The sequence below is a fragment of the Bos indicus x Bos taurus genome, chromosome 6, assembly GCF_003369695.1.
Source record: "Bos indicus x Bos taurus breed Angus x Brahman F1 hybrid chromosome 6, Bos_hybrid_MaternalHap_v2.0, whole genome shotgun sequence".
Classification (NCBI taxonomy): domain Eukaryota; kingdom Metazoa; phylum Chordata; class Mammalia; order Artiodactyla; family Bovidae; genus Bos; species Bos indicus x Bos taurus.
In genome coordinates, this window is record NC_040081.1 from 111744541 (window position 1) to 111763391 (window position 18851).

General features: G+C 43.8%; 1 protein-coding gene and 1 long non-coding RNA gene across 9 annotated transcripts in view; one reads left to right on the forward strand and one right to left on the reverse strand.

Moving 5' to 3' along the window:
* LDB2 (LIM domain binding 2) overlaps positions 1 to 2982 on the reverse strand; it is a 454053-nt gene extending 451071 nt beyond the window's left edge. For 2 of the 7 annotated variants that reach the window (XM_027545088.1, XM_027545087.1), the window contains exon 1: positions 2605 to 2981. In XM_027545088.1, the coding sequence (XP_027400889.1) occupies positions 2605 to 2736 (132 nt within the window). In that variant the 5' untranslated portion in view covers positions 2737 to 2981. Of the gene's footprint in view, positions 1 to 2604 lie in introns of all 7 variants that reach the window. The other 5 variants (XM_027545085.1, XM_027545086.1, XM_027545083.1 and 2 more) reach the window with 3 other exon arrangements.
* LOC113894543 overlaps positions 1 to 18851 on the forward strand; it is a 45413-nt gene that overhangs the window by 783 nt on the left and 25779 nt on the right. For both annotated transcript variants that reach the window (XR_003511613.1, XR_003511614.1), the window contains exons 2-3: positions 5945 to 6130; positions 11149 to 11382. This is a non-coding gene — a long non-coding RNA (uncharacterized LOC113894543). The remainder of the gene's footprint in view (positions 1 to 5944; positions 6131 to 11148; positions 11383 to 18851) is intronic.

Sequence of the window (18851 nt, forward strand, 5' to 3'; positions counted from 1 at the left end):
CTTGCCCAAAATGGATGGATGCACAGGTTACATTCTAAAAGTGATCTGGCAACCATCTATTTGATTTTTGTGTGTGATTATAAACTGATAACTCTTTCTGGATATTACTGTACTTTATTCCAGCCCATCTCTCCCTAGGGTTCAGAATAACTTCATCATAAATAATCATCCTTGGTTAAAGGCACAATGCAACTTTTTCAAGAAAAGTTAGTCTTTTCTAAACCCTGTTTTTCCGTTACAAACTTTGACCAGTCTAATACTGAATGTTAAGATTTATGTATCTTAGGAGTACTTATTTGGTTCTCTCCTTTTTTTCATTATGAAATGAAAGCAAACTTATGGCCTCGGGTTCATGACATCCTTTACTGCTTGGCAAAGCAAAACGGAAGCGTCAGAGTAATTATTTGGATAATTACTTTAAAAATCTAACTAAGGGAAGAAATGTTTAAGGTAGGCTCTAGAACATTCAGTTCTAGAAACAATTTTCCATGCTTTTTTGTCAGTCAGAGAGCTTTTAAAACATCTTTAAGATCTGTCATAGGAAGATTTTCTTTTCTAGTTTCTCGAGCTACGAAGCAGCTTTTCTACTTAAAAGTAATACCCCAGGATCCAAAAGTTAGGAATTCCTGACTTTAGCTCTAACAAAAGATAATGTGCCATTTTTAAGAAACATGCCATGAATGAGGGGCTTTCAAAGGTTTTCTCTCACATGTGAAACAAATGTAGGCACCTTATTGCATCCTACAGATTTTTATGAGGACCAGCGTAGAGAAGTCTTCCAGATGAGTATGCTAGCTCAGAACTGGCCAGGTGATAATTAAGGGACACGGGAGAACACACATGTCTGAGAAATCTGCCTGCTCCCCTAACAGAGAAGGTTGTTGGGAGGAAAACCTCCTCCTACAACTCCACAAAAACTTTCTAAGATATAAGGTGAACACGGTTTGTTTTTAAATCCTGCTACTCTTCAACAATCGATCCATCAAGGCCCCTGGTCTCTTTTTTTAAAAAAACTAATCATATTTCAAGACATTTTTTTACCCCAAATCTGTGTTGCAATTATGTGTGCCTGAACTAGAAGACATTCTCTATCCTCCTAATTTAGAAAGCAGGCTGTGACAACCAACAGTTTGGGTAAGAGTCGAAGATTCCAATACACAGTTGCAAAGATCAGAATGACATTGAAATATACAAACTGTAACATACAATTTCAACAACACACATATATCATTTATATCCAAAGGCTCACCACCCTTTGCACAAGAGTTTACACTTGTGTCAAAGCTACTGGCTCTTGGGAAGAGCAATAGTATCAAGTATATGTAACATCTATGATGTATTAACACATAAAGAAAACAGCAGTGATAAAGACAGCTCAGCTACTTTTTTTTTTTTTCTTAAATCAGTCCTAGTCCAGCAGTTAGCCAGTCAGAAAGCGGGTCACATCTTGTTAGCTACATTAAATACATTAAACATCAGGAGTTCTCCATGGCTCTATTGACAATTCAAGCAAGTGTATTTTGGGCTCCCATCTAATCATACAACCTTAACTGAGTCCCTCTTTGGAACTGAGAGTCAGTCTTCTACCTAAAATTCTACCAATGCTAGTCCCCAAAAGCTCTTTGCCAGCGACCCTCCAGGTATCCATACTCTGCAGAAAGGACAAAATTCCCAGTGATTTCTACTTTCTAAAGTGACTCTGTGACAAACTCCTTCTCAGAACACTTCAACACAAAGCCCCAACTTATAGGCAAAGGGGCGGCCCAGCTGTAGGACCTGTCAGCTCAGCCAGCACTGAGGAGAAGTCAGCGGGCATTAAATATTTAAATTGCAGGAGGCAGCCTGGAGTTTTTGCATTTACAAAGTTCTCAAAGTCCTGTCTCCCTTGGCTCCCAGAGTTGCTTGCAAGGTGAGGCTCCTCTCTCAGGCACCAGATCACAAAATTTGCCAAAAACTCAAGCTGATTTGATTTCTGAGCCAGCTCTGGTGGAAGGGAGAACCCAGGAGACATCCCTACCCTCCATGGGAGAGAGTCAAGAACCCCTCGCCCCCAGCAAGTGGTTTCTGAATCTAACAGGGAAATAGACGATCACGTCCCTCCAGGGCCAGTTCTGAAAAGTACCACGGGTGGCTATACTGCCCTTTTCACCTCGATCCTGATGACTTTGAAAAGCAAATGCAGGTCAAAGCAGACTTCCTCTGGGATTTGCTTTAAAAAAAAAAAAAAATGATTTTGCTGGATGCCAATGAGCATGGAATCTCTTAGAACTCTATCTCAAGAAACACTAAGAGGGGACCGACGCGGAGCCTGCAAGACGCCAGAGTTCTGGGAAAGCAGCATTTCTGGAGACCCGACAGGCGAATCAAGTGCTGGGTTGTCTATCTCAAGATTCCACCAGAAACTGTCCCCACCTTCCAAGAGTTGCTGTGCAAGAAACCCAGCGTTCAAACTCGTGGCTTCATCCTGGCGCTCATTTCCACGTACGCGGTAGGGTCTAGTGGGACACTTCCCGCAGGATGCAGCCAGCCACGCTCGGGCACAGTTTGGGGGAAGGAAAAAAAAAAAAAAAGACAGCAACACACACCCAAGGTTGAAGTCCTTACCTCTGTGCGGGACTGCAGCCTCTTGTTCATCTCATAGATTCGGTACTCTGGTTGTACCATATAGGGTGTGTGTCTCCTATAGAACGGTCCGAAAGGAGAAGAATAGAAGGGGTCATGTGGTGTGCTGGACATCTTGCCTGCTTGTCGAAAATCAAGCCAAACAGAGTATCAGTAACGTCCATGCAGAGCACATGGGCTGTGTTCTTCCCACTACAAAGTAGCCGCACGCACACGCTCGCACACACGCGCGCGCGCGCATACACACACGCACGCACACACACACACACTCTCTCTCACACACAGAGGCAGGCAGGCAGGCTGAACACAGTGGCTGGGAACTGCCGTGGGAGCCTCTATAGCGAGAGAGACCGGAGAGCGGGCGGCAGGGAGGAGGGAGGGGGGAGGAGGGTGGGGGGAAGAGGGAGGGGAGGGAAAGCCGGAGAGCTGGAGCTTCAGAGAGGGAGGGAGGCTGGGAGAGAGGAAGGGAGGGAGGGAGAGGGGAGTTGGATGGCTTTAGGCATCACTGCTTGTTTTTAAAGAAGCAGTTTGTGGAGAGGTCATTTCCTGTCCGCACCGTAGACTAGTTCAAAAAATATCCTTCTCCTCGCAGTCTGACAGAGGTCTAAGGTTTGGTGGGGTTTTATTTTTTGCTTTCCCCTCCAGCCAGGACCCTTCACGACCTGATGGCAGAGCTTGTTAGCATATAGGTGGTTTAACCGCTCCCAGCTGAGCCCTCAGCCCCAGACAACCACAGCCATTGTCATGGATCAGAGAGGTGAGGGCTATAAAACACAGAACAGTGGGTGTCCGGGTCCCCCAAAGCTGAGCTGGTGGTTCACTCCCAGGCAGGCTTCCCTCTGCACTAAGCTCCCTCTGTAGTTTGGTTTTCCTTGCAGTTTGAGAGCTTGGTGGAGTCTTTGCATTTCAGTCCCTCCCTTGGAGCCCCTTCCTCCCCTGTCTGGCACTTTCTTTCCAGCCTACTCCCTCTCCTTCTCCCAAAGCTTCACTCAGGCTGTTTTAAGGGGGCCTAGATTCAGGTCACTGAAACATTTTCAGGTTAAAAATAATGAGTATTTGGAATGTGGAATGCCCAAGAAACACCCATGGTGCAATGGTCTTCTTTCCCTAGGAGACAGAATAAAGGAAATAAAATCTCCCAAAGCAGACCTCCAAGTAAGATGGGAAAAGCAAGACAGAGAAAACTCCTGCAAAACATGTCCATGGAAAATTCAGTTGAGTAGGAAATTGCGAATAATTGAATGGTTTATCCCCAAATAACATGCCCAACTCTGATGGAGACAAGGCCTTTATTTTCTAAGATGGGTTATGTCCATGAATCTTTTCTCAATCATGGTATATGATAACTGGAAGAAAGCCTGCACCACCCAGGAGAGGAGAGAGAATGTCTATAGTGATGAAATGATATATATGACAATCAAATTCTGCTGGAACCAATGATAACCAGACATCTACCCCTTAAACAAAGCTCAGATATAAAAGCACAGAAAGTGTAAATGTTTTGAGCCAGTATCTAGCTAGGTCAGTGGTATTAAAGAAAGAAAGCAGAGACTACCAAAAAGCTTGATGCATGTAAGACTTGAATGTAAATGCATGCAAATGAGACATTTCTTCTTTTTAATAAGCAGGTTAATTAACTTTCTGCCCCAACCATGGCTTGGGGTATCTGCAAGTCACTAGCCAACAGGGGATAAGGTATTGCTAATTCTGCAATTTACACTGTTAAGAATACTCAGGCATCAAAATGCCTCCAAATTGTGGTCTTGATTTGTCCTCCATAACTGCATGAAATTTTTGCAGAGTCCACCTCAAACTTACAATGCAACCCAATACAGTAACTATCTCTTGCCAGGATGAGATTAGGGAAGCCCTTACATACACTAAGGCTGGTTGGAAGGCTTCCTTCCAGAGGACCCCAGGGCAGGCCAGCACACTGGGTTTCAGGTTTCATTACAAATCCAAAAGCTGGACCAAATTTGCTGCAAGGTTTGTCAAAACACACAACCTTCTAAAGACAGGATTTCAAACAAATTTGGCTTGATTTATGTTTTGGAATGATGGCCACTGCAAAACCTAGCCGTTGCCTGTGTTTAAATTCCCCAACTCAATGCGGCCCAAGAGTTCAGTGCCGCCCAAGTTTGTGTTTACGTTGGAGAATTAAAGTAACACCGAGCAGGCCGGTGCAGTCCCATACTGATCAAAACTGGGAAAAGCTCAACAATCCATTTAGGGAATCCCTTTCTGAGTAAGGTGGAGTTTTGCTCTCATTATTTCTTATAGACCGTTCCAAACGGTTATTGGAAATATTTCTTCCTGTTAATACCTAAAGATTCCAAGTTCGGAAATATCTGATACTGTTCACACATCCACAATTCTCTTCTGACTTGGGGTTCATCCTTATTACAAGCCGAAGGTTGATTATAGAAAGGGAAGTAAGCTTGCCCACGTTTTCCCTTCAGTGTTTTCTCCACTGTCAGCGGGGTAATGCCCAAGCTCATTAAAACTTTCCTCTCTCTGCCTCTCCATCTCCTTCTGCCTGTCTCTGTGTCTCTGTCACACACACACACACACACACACACACACACAATTTGTTTATTCGTTTGCTATACTCAATCTGCCTATAGTTACAATCTCATTTCATGCTGGCAAGTATTGGCCCTTTGGTCCCTTGCTTACCTACAAACCCCTACTCACCCTCCTCTCCAATTAAAGTGGCTCCTGCTCTGTGAACCTTGTTTCTTTTTTCATTACCCATTCACGGATGCGTTCATTCCACACATACTTCATTGGCATTGGAAGACGACACAACTGGAACACTGGCCAGAGAACATCTCAACCCCGGTTCCACCACTTACCTGTCTTGTGAACTTGACCAAGTGCCTTCATCTCTGTATGCCTTGGGAACCTTATTTTTAAATTGGGAAAAATAATCGTAAGAATCCATAAGACTGCTGCAATGGATTAGATGAGATGATGCACCAGAATGGATTAGAGCCCACACATATGACTGCTCAAAAATGTTACTATTAGGTACCTAATATATGCATAGGTAGGTGCTAGGAAACATAATTTCAAATTGTAGTGTATGCTATGAAAGAAAAAAAATGAAAGAGATAAGAAATATTCAATAATGTCCCCCTTTGCATAAACGGTATTTTCTATATTCTTCTATTGGAGAATTTATACATAGATGTAGTAATTGCTATTTTTTTATGAAGTCCTTACTATGTGGCAGGCACTGTGCTGACTGGTTTACGCAAACATTCTTTACTAATCTCACAACAAACCTGTGATTGATGGAATTACTGTCCCTATTTTACAGATATGGAGACCAGGACTTGGAGAGGCTAAGAAATACCTTCAAGATCAAATAAGGACAGTGACAAGATTCATACCCATCTGCCTGAGTCTTAAGCATTTTGCTACTTTGAACCTAGGTCCATCCTGCTCATCTTTAGAGCCTCGCTGTTCTTTATCCCCGGTAGCCAGCAGGGTACTGAGCCCTTGGGTAGGTACCCAAGCCATGCGTACAGAATTAATTAGAAAAAAAGGCAAGAGCATGAAATGGCTCTCATCACCTGGATTTTAGTTTTCGTCCTGCTCAGTGTCAGACACCCATTGTCCCCACTTCTACCCTGAAGGCTTGCCAAACTACTTCTGCTTTTTTCATCGTCCGAATCTTCCAGCACGTACTCTCAAAGTCACACCGTTAGATATTTAATCCTTTGCATGATCAAGTTACCTGCTTGGTTTTACCACTTCCCTGCTTCTTTTGTTTTTCTGGCTTTTCTTACTCTTTTCTTAAAATTTTTATTTGATATTGGGGTATATTTGATTTACAATGTGGTGTTAGTTTCAGATGTACCGCAGAGGGATTTAGCTATACATATGCATATGTTGTCATTGTTTAGTTACTAAGTTGCGTCCAACTCTTTTTGCAACCCCAAGGACTGCAGCCCGCCAGGCTCCTCTGTCCATGGGATTTCCCAGGCAAGAATACTGGAAGTGGTTCTACACAAGGATCGAACCCTCATCTCCTGCTTGGCAAGCGGGTTCTTTACCACTGAGCCGCCAGGGGTTCCCACATGTGCATATCTCTATTCTTTTTCAGAATCATTTTCCATATAGGTTATTACAGAGTACTGAGCAGAGTTCCACATGTTGTCCAGTAGGTCCTCATTGAGTATCTGTTATACATATATGAATATATTTGTGTGTCTATGTTAATCCCAACGTCCTTATCCCTCCCCCACCACTAAGGGACCAGCTATGACTCATCTTATTCTATCACAGCGTTAAGCCTGAGAAGTGAAAGAAATGTGCTCATTTGAAGCCTGTAAATCAACTCTTTTGGGAAACCATAAAGAAATTCAAGAAGCAATGTTTGTATACCGTAAGAGTGAACACGTCTATCCCCGGTGCAACACCTCTATTACCCCCCAAATTGAACCATGCTAGTTTGCATATAATTTTGCACGCTGTGTTGAATATGCCCCCAAAGTCCTCTCCACAGACATTCAAGATGCCCTAAAACCTGGTCTGACCTTTGAGTTGGCGGCTTCATCTTACTATAGTCACCCTGGGTCTAACCCACAGAGTTTGTTTTTCCCTTCACTTGAAATACTTGCCAACAGCTTACAAAAACAAAGACTTTCATGTAAAATCCAGATTTTCCTCTTCTCTTGAAAAGAAGCTCTGGCACCCCTTGGCGCCATCTCTGCCGGCACGGCAGCATGCAGTAGGACCCGTTAGTACCTGTCCGTCCTCCGTGGTTTCCATCACCACAGTCTTCACCAGCTTGTGTCCCTAATTTCCATTTGCCTGTCTGACTCGTCTAGATATTGGAGTCATCCAATTGCAAGGGCTTCAGTTCCTTCTGCTAAGCTGTGTTTGCTTTAGAAAGCTGGCTTTCTTACCACTCTTTTGTTGTCTCTCTGCCTTTCCTTGTCTATATCTGTGCCTTTTATTTTTTCTTTCTGCCTCTTCATTCCATAAGCATTTAGCTAACATATACATGCAAGATACAGCTGAAATGTGACGGGCAGATAAAATAAACAGACATGAATATTCTCTTAGAGGATGCACTTTGGAACTTCAGTGACTTGGCTTGAATCTTGCATTTAGCTGTGTGATCCTAGTCACTTAACTTCTCTGTGCCTCGGTTTCCTAACCTGTGAAATGGGCTAATAGCAATCCTAGGTTTTTTATGAGAATTAAATAAGTCAATAAAAGTTCAAAATTAAACCATACTAGTTTGCATATAATTTTGCAGGTTGAGTATTGAATCACCCCTAAAAGTTCTCTGAACAGACATTGAGGATGCAATAAATTGACTGGAACAGTGCTTGGCACTTGGTAAGTATTCATAGTTGCTACTGCTATTATTAGAAAAAGTACCAGGGATTACTCAACCTCAGAAATACATGTAAAATGACACTGTGGAGTGTGAAGGACAGGCTCAGATAGGAAGTAGGCATTAACACTAGAGATAAGGCAGAAATAAATCTAAGGCATCTTAAGGTAGGTATCTTCAAACCCTATCAAAGGAAAGCTAAATAATGTACAAAGAGCCTTCAAGGAAGGAGGAATGTATTCAAACTAGTAAAGTTAAAGAAGGCTTCACAGAGAAGTTGGCATCTGTGTTTATCCTTGAAGGATGTATCAGAGAGACAAAGGTGAGAGTCTGCAGAAAGTCATGACAGGCAGAGGGGACACTAAAGAAATGAAGATATTTGACATCAAGAAAAGTCAAGAAACTTTGCAAAAGTAGAAATAGTGAAAATTGTTGATGCCTCTAGAAGGCCTTAGGTACCATTTTAAGAAGTTTGCAGTCTGTTGCATGGATCCTGGGGAGCCAATCAATGACAAGATAAGCCCTTGGTTTGAGCGAGAGGACATACAGATATGAAGAGGGTGGCTGGGACTCAGACAGACCAGAGACTGGAAGGAGGCTCTGGGAGGCTAATTTCAGCCCCAGGAATCCCTAAAACAGTTACTAAGTAACTTCTCTCTGGAACAGAGGAAACAAGACCCCAAGGGGATGCTGAAAACTTCTCTGCTTGCTTTTGGCTATCACCTGAAAATAAGATGATTGATGACTTTCTAGAACTCCTAAAGGCTGACTTCTCATCTGGATCAGTTGTCCTGATTCAGGCATTTAAAATTTATAAGTGGAGTCAGTCTGCAGCTCAGGAGAGCCTTGCTGATGGTTCCAAAGAACTTGGAAATCTGTCTCAACCTCGAAACTTTGGAGACATCTTGAATTTCCTTTTTTAGTGATGTCTACAGTCATTCTCTACCGTTCTCTTGCCTAAACTAAATTCACTAAGTATTTGTCGTGGCCAAGAAGGCTTCCCTGGTAGCTTGGGCTTCCCTGGTGCCTCAGACAGTAAAGAATCTGCCTGCAATACAGGACACCCAGGTTTGATCCCTGGGTTGGGAAGATCCCCTGGAGAAGGGAATGGCAACCCACTCCAGTATTCTTGCCTGGAGAATCCCATGGACAGAGGAGCCTGGTGGGCTACAGTTCATGGGGTCAGGAAGAGTTGGACAGGACTGAGCTGCTAAGCACAGCAGAGCGTAGCGCAAGAAGGCTGTAGCTGCTGAGAACAGCTCAATGGTAAAACCCAGCCCCACAGCATCGACCACCCAGTATTCACTTCGTCATTCCGTAAGTCCATGGAATGACATCCATGACCAATTATCTAAATGTCCTATCCATGGGCCATCACTTTCTATCACTGAATTCTGTTGGTCTGGTCTCTGTCATTATTTGTAATGATGTCTGTATTGGCTATTTCCTTTCCTCTTGCTTGTGTCTGCCATGAAATCATAAATTCCATGAATGCTGCTGATATGTTGGTTTTAGCCACGCATGTGCACTCAGAATTTAGCATGCTGCCTGGCACTTGTGGGTGCTCAGTATATTTTTGTAAAATAAATAGGTAAACACTTATCAGAATGAATTCGATGAGCTATCCTAGCAATTTACATCCCTTAATTCTAGGCCAGTCTGTCCATAATATATAGATAAAAAGCTATTATAGACGGATGTATAAAAGCTATTATTCATTCATTCATTTACTCACTCAGAAAGCATCTAGTGGGCATTTATTACAAGTCAGTTACTATGCTAGGTCCCAGCCAAACAAAAATGGGCAAATTTGATAACTGAAGAAACTCCATTTTCAGAAGCCTCTACCCCCATAAGCTTCTCTGTCATCATCTTAAATTGTCCAAAAGACCTCAGAGCTGCTGTTGAGGCTTCTGTAATCTACTACTGACCCATGCCAGACCGTGTGGTCAAATGTCAAAGACATTGCACTCTGAATTCAGTTTTGTCACTTCCTCATTGTGTGAATTAGATTTCACACAATTATTAAATCTCTGAAGTTAGCTTTCGTTTTCTTTATTTGTAAAGTAGAAATAACAGCACTAATTTCATGGGGCCATTATGGGAATTTAGGAAGAATACTTGCTACTCAGTAACTAACCCTTACACAAGTTTTACGAAGCTTGAGACATTGTTCCATGTGCTTTATGAGTACTAACTAATTCAATCCTTGCAACAAGGATCACTCTTATTTGATAGATGAGAAAGCATAGACATAGAGAGGCTGAGTAACTAGTCCAGGGTAACCCACATGGTGGTGGGTGGGGTGGAACTGAACCCTGGCATTCCGGTCCTCGCTGTTGAGGCTCTCAGCCAATATCGTCCACAGCCTCTTGTCCATCTGCCCCCTAGGTTGTGAACCGTTTGAAAACAGAGAACAGGCCTTTTCTAGTATATAGTAAGGCTTCGCTGGTGGCTCAGACAGTAAAGCATCTGTCTGCAATGCAGAACACCTGGGTTCGATCCCTGGGTCAGGAAGATCCCCTGGAGAAGGAAATGGCAGCCCACTCCAGTGCTCTTGCCTGGAAAATCCCATGGACGGAGGAGCCTGGTGGGCTACATTCCATGGGTTTACAGAGAGTTGGACACAACTGAGTGGCTTCACTTTCACTTTCAGTATATGGCAGCACAGACACGCAACATCCTTTGCCGTGAAAAGAGGAAAACGTAAATGTGAACACGAACGCAGTGCATCATTTGGGACTCTTTGTCATTGTTCAGTCGCTACGTCCTGTCTGACTCTCTGTGACCCCGTGGACTGTACCCTGCCAGGCCTCTGTGTCCATGGAATTTTCCAGGCAAGAATACTAGAGCAGGCTGCCACTGCCTACCCCAAGAGGTCTTCCCAACCCAAGGATCAAATTCGCATCTCTTGCTTCTCCTGCATTGCAGGTGGATTCTTTACCACTGGTGCCACCTGGGTGGCGAGTATTTCACACGTGCCTGAATGACAGCCTGCACTGGTGCAATCTCTATTACACAGACTCTTTTCTAACATACTAGGAATTATTATCCAGAATTATTATTGCCCTCTGTTTTCCCAGACCTTACTTTCAGTGCCACTTCCCTGCCCCCCACAGCATCTGCGCCCCCCTTCACCACCCTATCTGCCAGAACCCCCTTTGCTTCTCTAGATCTCAGCCACAGACCTTGTGCTCCCAACCCATGGGCTTCCCAGAGAGACCGCAGATTGGCTGCCAACACCCTGAAGACAGCAAGGCTGCCCAGTCCCCCAAGGCCTGCCAAGGACAGATTCTACCTGCAACGTGGACCCAGAGAGTCATTCTCGAACAAAGGAACCCCAGAGGCCTGAACTTACTCAGAATTGACTTCTGCGTCCTTCTATTATTGGGACTGACATTTGAAGTGTGAGTACGTTTTTCTTTCATAAAAGCCCTACCCTAATCCAAGATCAAACAGTTTATTTTGGAAAATAACTGTACATAATGGTACATTTTCCAGCCCCGGCCAGGTCTCCCTGTCATTTGCCATCGCCTTTGAAGTGCTTAAGAGCCGAGGTAACTTGGGGTGGCACCTGGGCTCCTGACAGTGACACGGGTGTCTCTGCCGTTTGCTGGGGACGCGTCACTTGCCCCTGCTTTTATCATCACTCTTTTTCTTCTCCCTGTTTCGTTTCCCAAGTGAATTGTCGTCGCCTAGTCTTCTGCCCTTCGTTTCTAAGGGCTGGGGAGGACGTTCTTATGTGAATGGCCTTTAACTCATCCCACTGTTCCCCCAGAGTTGGTATTTGCATTATTTCTCATTTTTCTCTAATGTAACAATCCCTGCATGAATATTCTCATTCTTTCCCCCTCCCCCAGGCCTATGAAGGTATAACTGATCAGTAATAATCATATCTCTTTAAGCAGTGCAATGTGATAATTGGACGTGTGTATACATTGTGAAATTATTCCCACAATCAAGTTAATTAACACATTTGTCACCTCACACCTTTTGGTTGGTGTAATGATTGTAGACCTTTTTGCACACCCACATTTATCCACAACAAAATTCTAAAATAAAATCGTCTTAAGGCAAAGGGTATGGACTTTATAAACCATTAGTGACATGTTAGTAGCTCAGTTGGTAAAGAATCCACCTGCAATGTAAGAGACCCTGGTTCGATTCCTGGGTCAGGAAGACCTGCTGGAGAAGGGAAGGCTATTCACTCCCGTATTCTTGGGCTTCCCTTGTGGCCAGCTGGTAAAGAATCTGCTGCAATGCGGAAGACCTGGGTTCAATCCCTGGATTGGGAAATCCCCTGGAGAAGGGAAAGGCTGCTCACTGCAGGGTTCTGGCCTGGAGAATCCCATGGACTGTATAGTCCATGGGGTCGCAAAGACTGAGTGACTTTCATTTCACTACCAAATTGCCCTATAAATGAATAGGAGGGATGGAGTGCTACCAGCAGTTTCTAATTTTGACTTACTATGGAGGTGAGCATGATAGATGCTTGTGAAGAAAATTCATACAGGTCTTCAAAGTACAAAGGAAAAAGAGACGTGTACCTGGCTTTCTCTGTTGCTTTCTCTGTTGACCTCTGTTGACCCAGCAGGTCACCTCTGGGTCAGCCCCCCCAGCTGTCACACATCTACTGGATGCTGGTAACAGGGCATCCTCTATACAGGACTGTGGCTGGCAGACAAATCCCTGACTCTTTCACAATCATAAGAATACAGAACAGTGACTATCTGGCATTCATCCTTCAGGCTTGGTTGTAAATGTCACCTCTTTAGAGGGAATTTCTCAACTCCCCAATCTATATTTCAGCTTTTTATTGCTCTCATTAATAAGACTCAGAGGCCCTGAGTGCTCTGCATAGGAACTAGCACCCTCAGAGTACTTTGTACTTAACACATCATGACAAACCAGGTCTGGGTACAATGACTGTGCTCAGTAGCTCGGTCATGTCCAACTCTGTGACCCCATGGACTGTAGTCCACCAGGCTCCTCTGTCCATGGAATTTTCCAGGCAAGAATACTGGACTGTGTTGCCACTTTCTGCTGCAGGGGATCTTCCTGACCCAGAGATCAAAGCCATGTCTCCTGCATTTCCTGCATTGTAGGCAGATTCTTTATCCACTGAGCCAATTGGGAAGCCCAATTGATTATTGGTATGTTGTAAATATTTCAAAGTCTATAGCATATCATGAGAAGTGTTATCATTTACAAACTAATTTCAAAGTGAATTGATCTTGAGAGTCCCTTGGACAGCAAGGAGATCCAATCAGTCAATCCTAAAGGAAATCAGTCCTGAGTATTCATTGAAAGGACTGATGCTGAAGCTGAAACTCGAATACTCTGGCCATCTAATGCAAAGAACTGACTCATTTGAAAAGACCCTGATGCTGGGAAATATTGAAGGCAGGAGGAGAAGGGGATGACAGAGGATGAGATGGTTGGATGGCATCACTGACTCAATGGACATGAGTTTGAGTAGGCTCTGGGAGTTGGTAATGGACAGGAAGGCCTGGCGTGCTGCAGTCCATGGGGTCACAAAGAGTCGGACACAACTGAATGATTGAACTGAGCTGAACTGATAGCATATTGTGAGAGGTGTCATCATTTACAAACTAATTTCAAAGTGAATCCATGTTTTATATACATGATGAACTGTATGCTCAGTTCAGTTGAATAAACCTCTGTTGGCACCACAATGCATCAGGTACTAGTCAAGTATCAAAGACTGGGATGCTTAATTTTATGTCAACTTGACTGGACTAAGGGGTGCACAGATATTTGGTCAAACATTATTCTGGGTGTGTCAGTAAAGGTGTTTCTGGATGAGATTAGCATTTGAATTCAAAGACCGAGTGAATCGGATTGACACTGATCTACGTGTCTGCTTTTGTGCCAATACCACACTGTTTTAACTACTGTAGCTTTGTAGTATAGTCTGAATTTTGGGACCATGATTCCTCGAGCTATCCTAATGACTGCAAATAAAGTCACTGTTGTAGTTGTTGCTAAGTCATGTCAGACTCTTTGTGACCCCATGAGCTGCATGCAGCATGCTATGCTTTCCTCTCCTTCACTATCTCCTGGAGTTTGCTCAAATTTATGTGCACTGAGTCAGTGATGCCATCCAACCATCTTATCCTCTATCGTCCCTTTCTCCTCTTGCCCTCAATCTTCCCCAGCATCAGGGTCTTTTTCAATGAGTCAGTTCTTTGCATCAGGTGGCCGAGGTAGAGGAGCTTCAGCTTCGGCATCAGTCTTTCCAATGAATATTCAGAGTTGGTTTCTTTTAGGATTGACTGGTCTGATCTCCTTGCAGTCCAAGGGACTTTCAAGAGTCTTTTCCAGCACCACAAATTGAAAGCATCAAGTCATTAGGCTTAAATATATTATGACTCTATTTCCAATAACCTAGAGAATAATGATGGTCCATGACATGATCGTTCAAGAGAGATTTGCAACATCACCTTTGGATGCTCCTGTGCATCCGTGCTAAGTTGCTTCAGTCGTGTCCGACTCTTTGTGACCCCGAGGAGTGTAGCTCGCCAGGCTCCTCTGTCCATGGGATTCTCCAGGCTAGAATACTGGAGTGGGTTGCCATGCCCTCCTCCAAGGGATCTTCCTGACCCAGGGATTGAACTTGTGTCTCTTATGTCTCCCATATTGGTAGGCACGTTCTTTCCCACTTGTGCCACCTGGGAAGCCCTGGATGCCCCTAACCACCCACTTAAGTATCTGGGTGACCATGCATATAATACTTTTAAACCTTTTTTTTTTTCAAACTAACAATTAAAGTGAGATTGGTTGGTTGCTTCCAGTGTTACTGGACAAACGGAAGAAAGAAAAAGATGAGCTCAGAGCCTCAGATTCTCCATTCAAGTGCCATGTAAATGACTCAAACCCTTCTATATGTGTCCCAAAGGAGAGGCTTATCTCCTATAGCTGCAGGACTGAGATTGCAGAAAACCAAACCCAAAGTCTCATCCAACCAGCCAATTACAATCTGAAGAGAGGTTCAGCCTTGTAGATGGATTACTGTTAAAGTGAGGACCCCGACTGGGAAGAAATGGAACCCTGAAAGTTGGGATGGGGATGTGTGTGAAGACCTTGAGGATGCTGGGGACTTTGTGCCCCTAAATTCTGATGAATCTTCTTCACTAGTTCAAGAGGTTTCTTCATCCCCAGTGAGGACTGCTTCTCCACCCCTGGCTGAGGGGGTAACCCTGCATGGTCTGGGGAAACAGTAATGACCAGCTCTGAGGCAGTTATGTGAGACAGCCCTGATTCTCCTCAGGACCAACCCCCAACCCTATGGCATGCTTCTAGACCCATAACTAGACTCAAGTCCGCAAGTCCTCAAGGTGAGGCGCAAAACATGACCCATGAAGAAGCACACAAAACGGAAAAGACCTACTTGAGTGTTCTTTCTTCTATTAATTTTTATTGGAGTATAGTTGCTTTACAGTGTTGTGTTAGTTTCAACTGTAAGCAAAGGGAATCAGCTATACATATACCTATTTCCCCTCTTTTTTTTGGATTTCCTTCTCATTTAGGTCATCACAGAGCACTGAGTGGAGTTCCCTGTGCTGCTTAGGTTCTCATTAGTTATCTATTTTATACATAGGATCAGTGGTGTGTGTATGTCAGTACCAATCTCCCAATTCATCCCATCCCCCTTTTCCCTCTTGGTGTCTATATGATTGTTCTCTGCATCTGTATCTGTTTCTGTTTTACAAATAGGATCACCTATACCATTTTTATAGATTCCACATAAATGTTAATACATGATATTTTTCTCTTTCTGACTTACTTCACTCTGTATGACAGTCTCAAGGTCCATCCACATCTCTGCAAATGACACAACTCCATTCCTTTTTTATGGCTGAGTAATATTCCACTATATATATATATATATATATATATATATATATATATGTATATATATATACCACATCTTCTTTATCCATTCCTCTATTGATGCACATTTAGCTTGCCTTCATGTCCTGGCTATTGTAAATAGCACTGCTTGAGTTCTCTAACTTATATAGACACAATCTGAGGGATATGAGTGGGAATGGGTATTAAGGGTGTGGACTATTGGTGGAAGAATCATAAAGTTAGATCAGGCCAGGCATTGATATGGGCTCACGGATCTGAGATTCTGTGCTTCGTATTGTAGCTCAGGGAGTTAGAAGGGACTCTAAGAGTTTTGTTGCTTGGTTGGCTGGCTGAAACGTGGACTTGGAAAAGGTGATCAATGGTGGGCAAACTAGAAATGCTGGATCTTCCTGAATTTAATGTAGGTAAAGAGATATGTAGTTTTAGGGACTGGTGTGTTAAAGTGGATTTGTCACTTAAGACCTACCCACTCACCTTGTGAGGGTCCAGAAGACATACATTTCACAATTACTGTGAGAAGTAAAGTTGTTTTGTTTTTTTTTGGGGGGGGGCTCTAGCATCCTGTAAGATCTCTGATCACTTTTCTATTTAGTCTAGCCCTCACAATGTGAACCACAGTCCCTGAATCGGGAAATCTAAATGCACTGAAGGTAACTGGACTCCAGGATCCTATGGCCAAATGGAAACATTCAACTACCAGAGGCGAGATGGGTCTGGTTACCATCATGGGCAGAGGCGTCAAAACACCAATCAGAAGAGTTTAACTCACCCAACCTGTGATGTTGGCTATTGATCACGTGGTTCCTAGCAGTGACGTGGGAAACCTACTAAATTCTTACTTGCCCTGAATAAATAGCAAAGTTCAAGGTGAAATGAACAGAACTTCAATTGAGTCATAAAGATAGAGACTCACAGCCTCTTCATTAATTCCCAGACTTGAGCCAGTTGACAGACCTGGAATCTCTAAGATTGGTCCTTTTGAGGAAGGCTCCCAGTACACTGCCAAAATTTATAATGTTAATCATTCTCCCACCCCTCCCCAAAGGGATCTGTGAGTTTTTATCATGGTAAGTGTGTATTATAGAAGAGGAAATAACCAGACTTTTAGGGGATACTGAACTGAACTAATTACAAGGAACCCAAAACATTACCAAACTCCAGTAGCTAGTGGCTGCTGTTGTTGTTGAGTTGTGTCCGACTCTTTGTGACCCATGCACTGCAGCATGCCAGGCTTCCCTGTCATTTACTGTCATGGATTCTTTTCCAGCTGAGCTACCATGTAAGCCACTGTCTCCCGGAGTTTGCGCAAATTCACGTCCATTGAGTCAGTGATGCAATCTAATCATCTCATCCTCTGTCGTCCTCTTCTCCTTTTGCCTTCCACCTTTCCCAATATGAGTCGGCTTCTCTCATCAAGTGGCCAAAGTATTGGAGCTTCAGCATCAGTCCTTCCAGTGAATATTCAGGGTTGATTTACTTTAGGATTGACTAGTTTAATCTCCTTGCTGTCCAAGGGACTCTCAAGAGTCTTCTTTAGCACCGTAATTCAAAAGCATCAAATCTTTCGTGCTCAGCCTTCTCTGTGGTCCAACTCTCACATCTGTACATGACTACTAGAAAAACCATAGCTTTGACTATACCAGTTAGAGTAGATTCTTATTTAGGTCATGTGATCAATGAAATTTTAGCTCAGGTTCATCTCATGGTGGAGCCATGGGTCCCCAGTCCATACCTCAGTTTTGGAATGCATAATTGAAATAGACTTGCTCAGCTACCAGCAAAATTCCTACATCATTTCCCTGACTTGTGGATGGAGGGCTAGCATAATGGGAAAGACCAAGTGGAAGTCATAGAACAGCCTCTGCCTACGAAGACAGTAAAAATGAAAGAAATGGTACATTCTTGGAGATTAGAGTCATCATCAAGGACCAGAAAGAAATAAGGATGGGGATTCCAACCACATCCCCATTGCACTTGCTTATTTGGTTGGTGCAGAAGACAGATGGGTCTTGGGGAATAACACTGGCTTATTGTAAGGTTCCCTGGGTGGTGGCTGCAGTTGTAACTGCTGCACTAGATGCTGGGCTTCCCAGGTAGCAGTCGTGGTAAAGAAACCACCTGCCAATGCAGGAGACGAGAGATTCAGGTTCGATCCCCACATTGGGAAGATCCCTGGAGGAGGGCATGACAACCCACTCCAGTATTCTTGCCTGGAGAATTCTATGGACAGAGGAGCCTGGTGGGCTATGGTCCAAAGGGTTGCAAAGAGTCAGACAGGACTGAGGCGACTGAGCATGCACACACAAACCAGATGTCGTTTCATTGCTGGGGCAAATTAACACATCCCCTGGTACCTTGTTTGCACTATTGATCTGGCAAAAAAATTTTTTTCTATACCTAACAATAAGCATCACCAAAACCAGTTTACTTCCGGTTGGCAAGGCCAGCAAGGCACCTACACTGTTCTACCCTAGAAGTATGTGCACTCTCCAGTCCTGAGCCATGGTTCACAGGGATCGTCCTCACCTTCCCCCACACGATAGTAATCCGGCCCATTATGTTAGTGACATGATGATTCATTCTTGTGAAGCATGGGCAGCAACTTCTCTAAACTTATTGTTAAGATTTCTAGAGATTTCTAGGGTCCCAGTGGGATGGGGCATGTGGAGTTATCTTTTCCAAGGTGAAGACTGAGTTCTTGCATTTGCTACAAAGGAAAAGATACAATGCCAATAGGGCCTTTGGAGGCCACGTGTTCCTCATTTGGGTGTGTTACCGTGGCCAGTGTACCAAGTGACTCCTGAAGCTACTAGTTTTGAGTGAGACCCAGAAGGAAAGAAGGCTCTGCAACAGGTCAGGACTGCCATTCAAGCTGCCCTGCCACTAGGGCCACATGGTCCAGCAGATCCAACGATGCTCGAAGGGTCAGCAGCAGGTAGGGATGTTGTTTGGAGCCTTTGGCAGGACTCTCGAGGTGAAT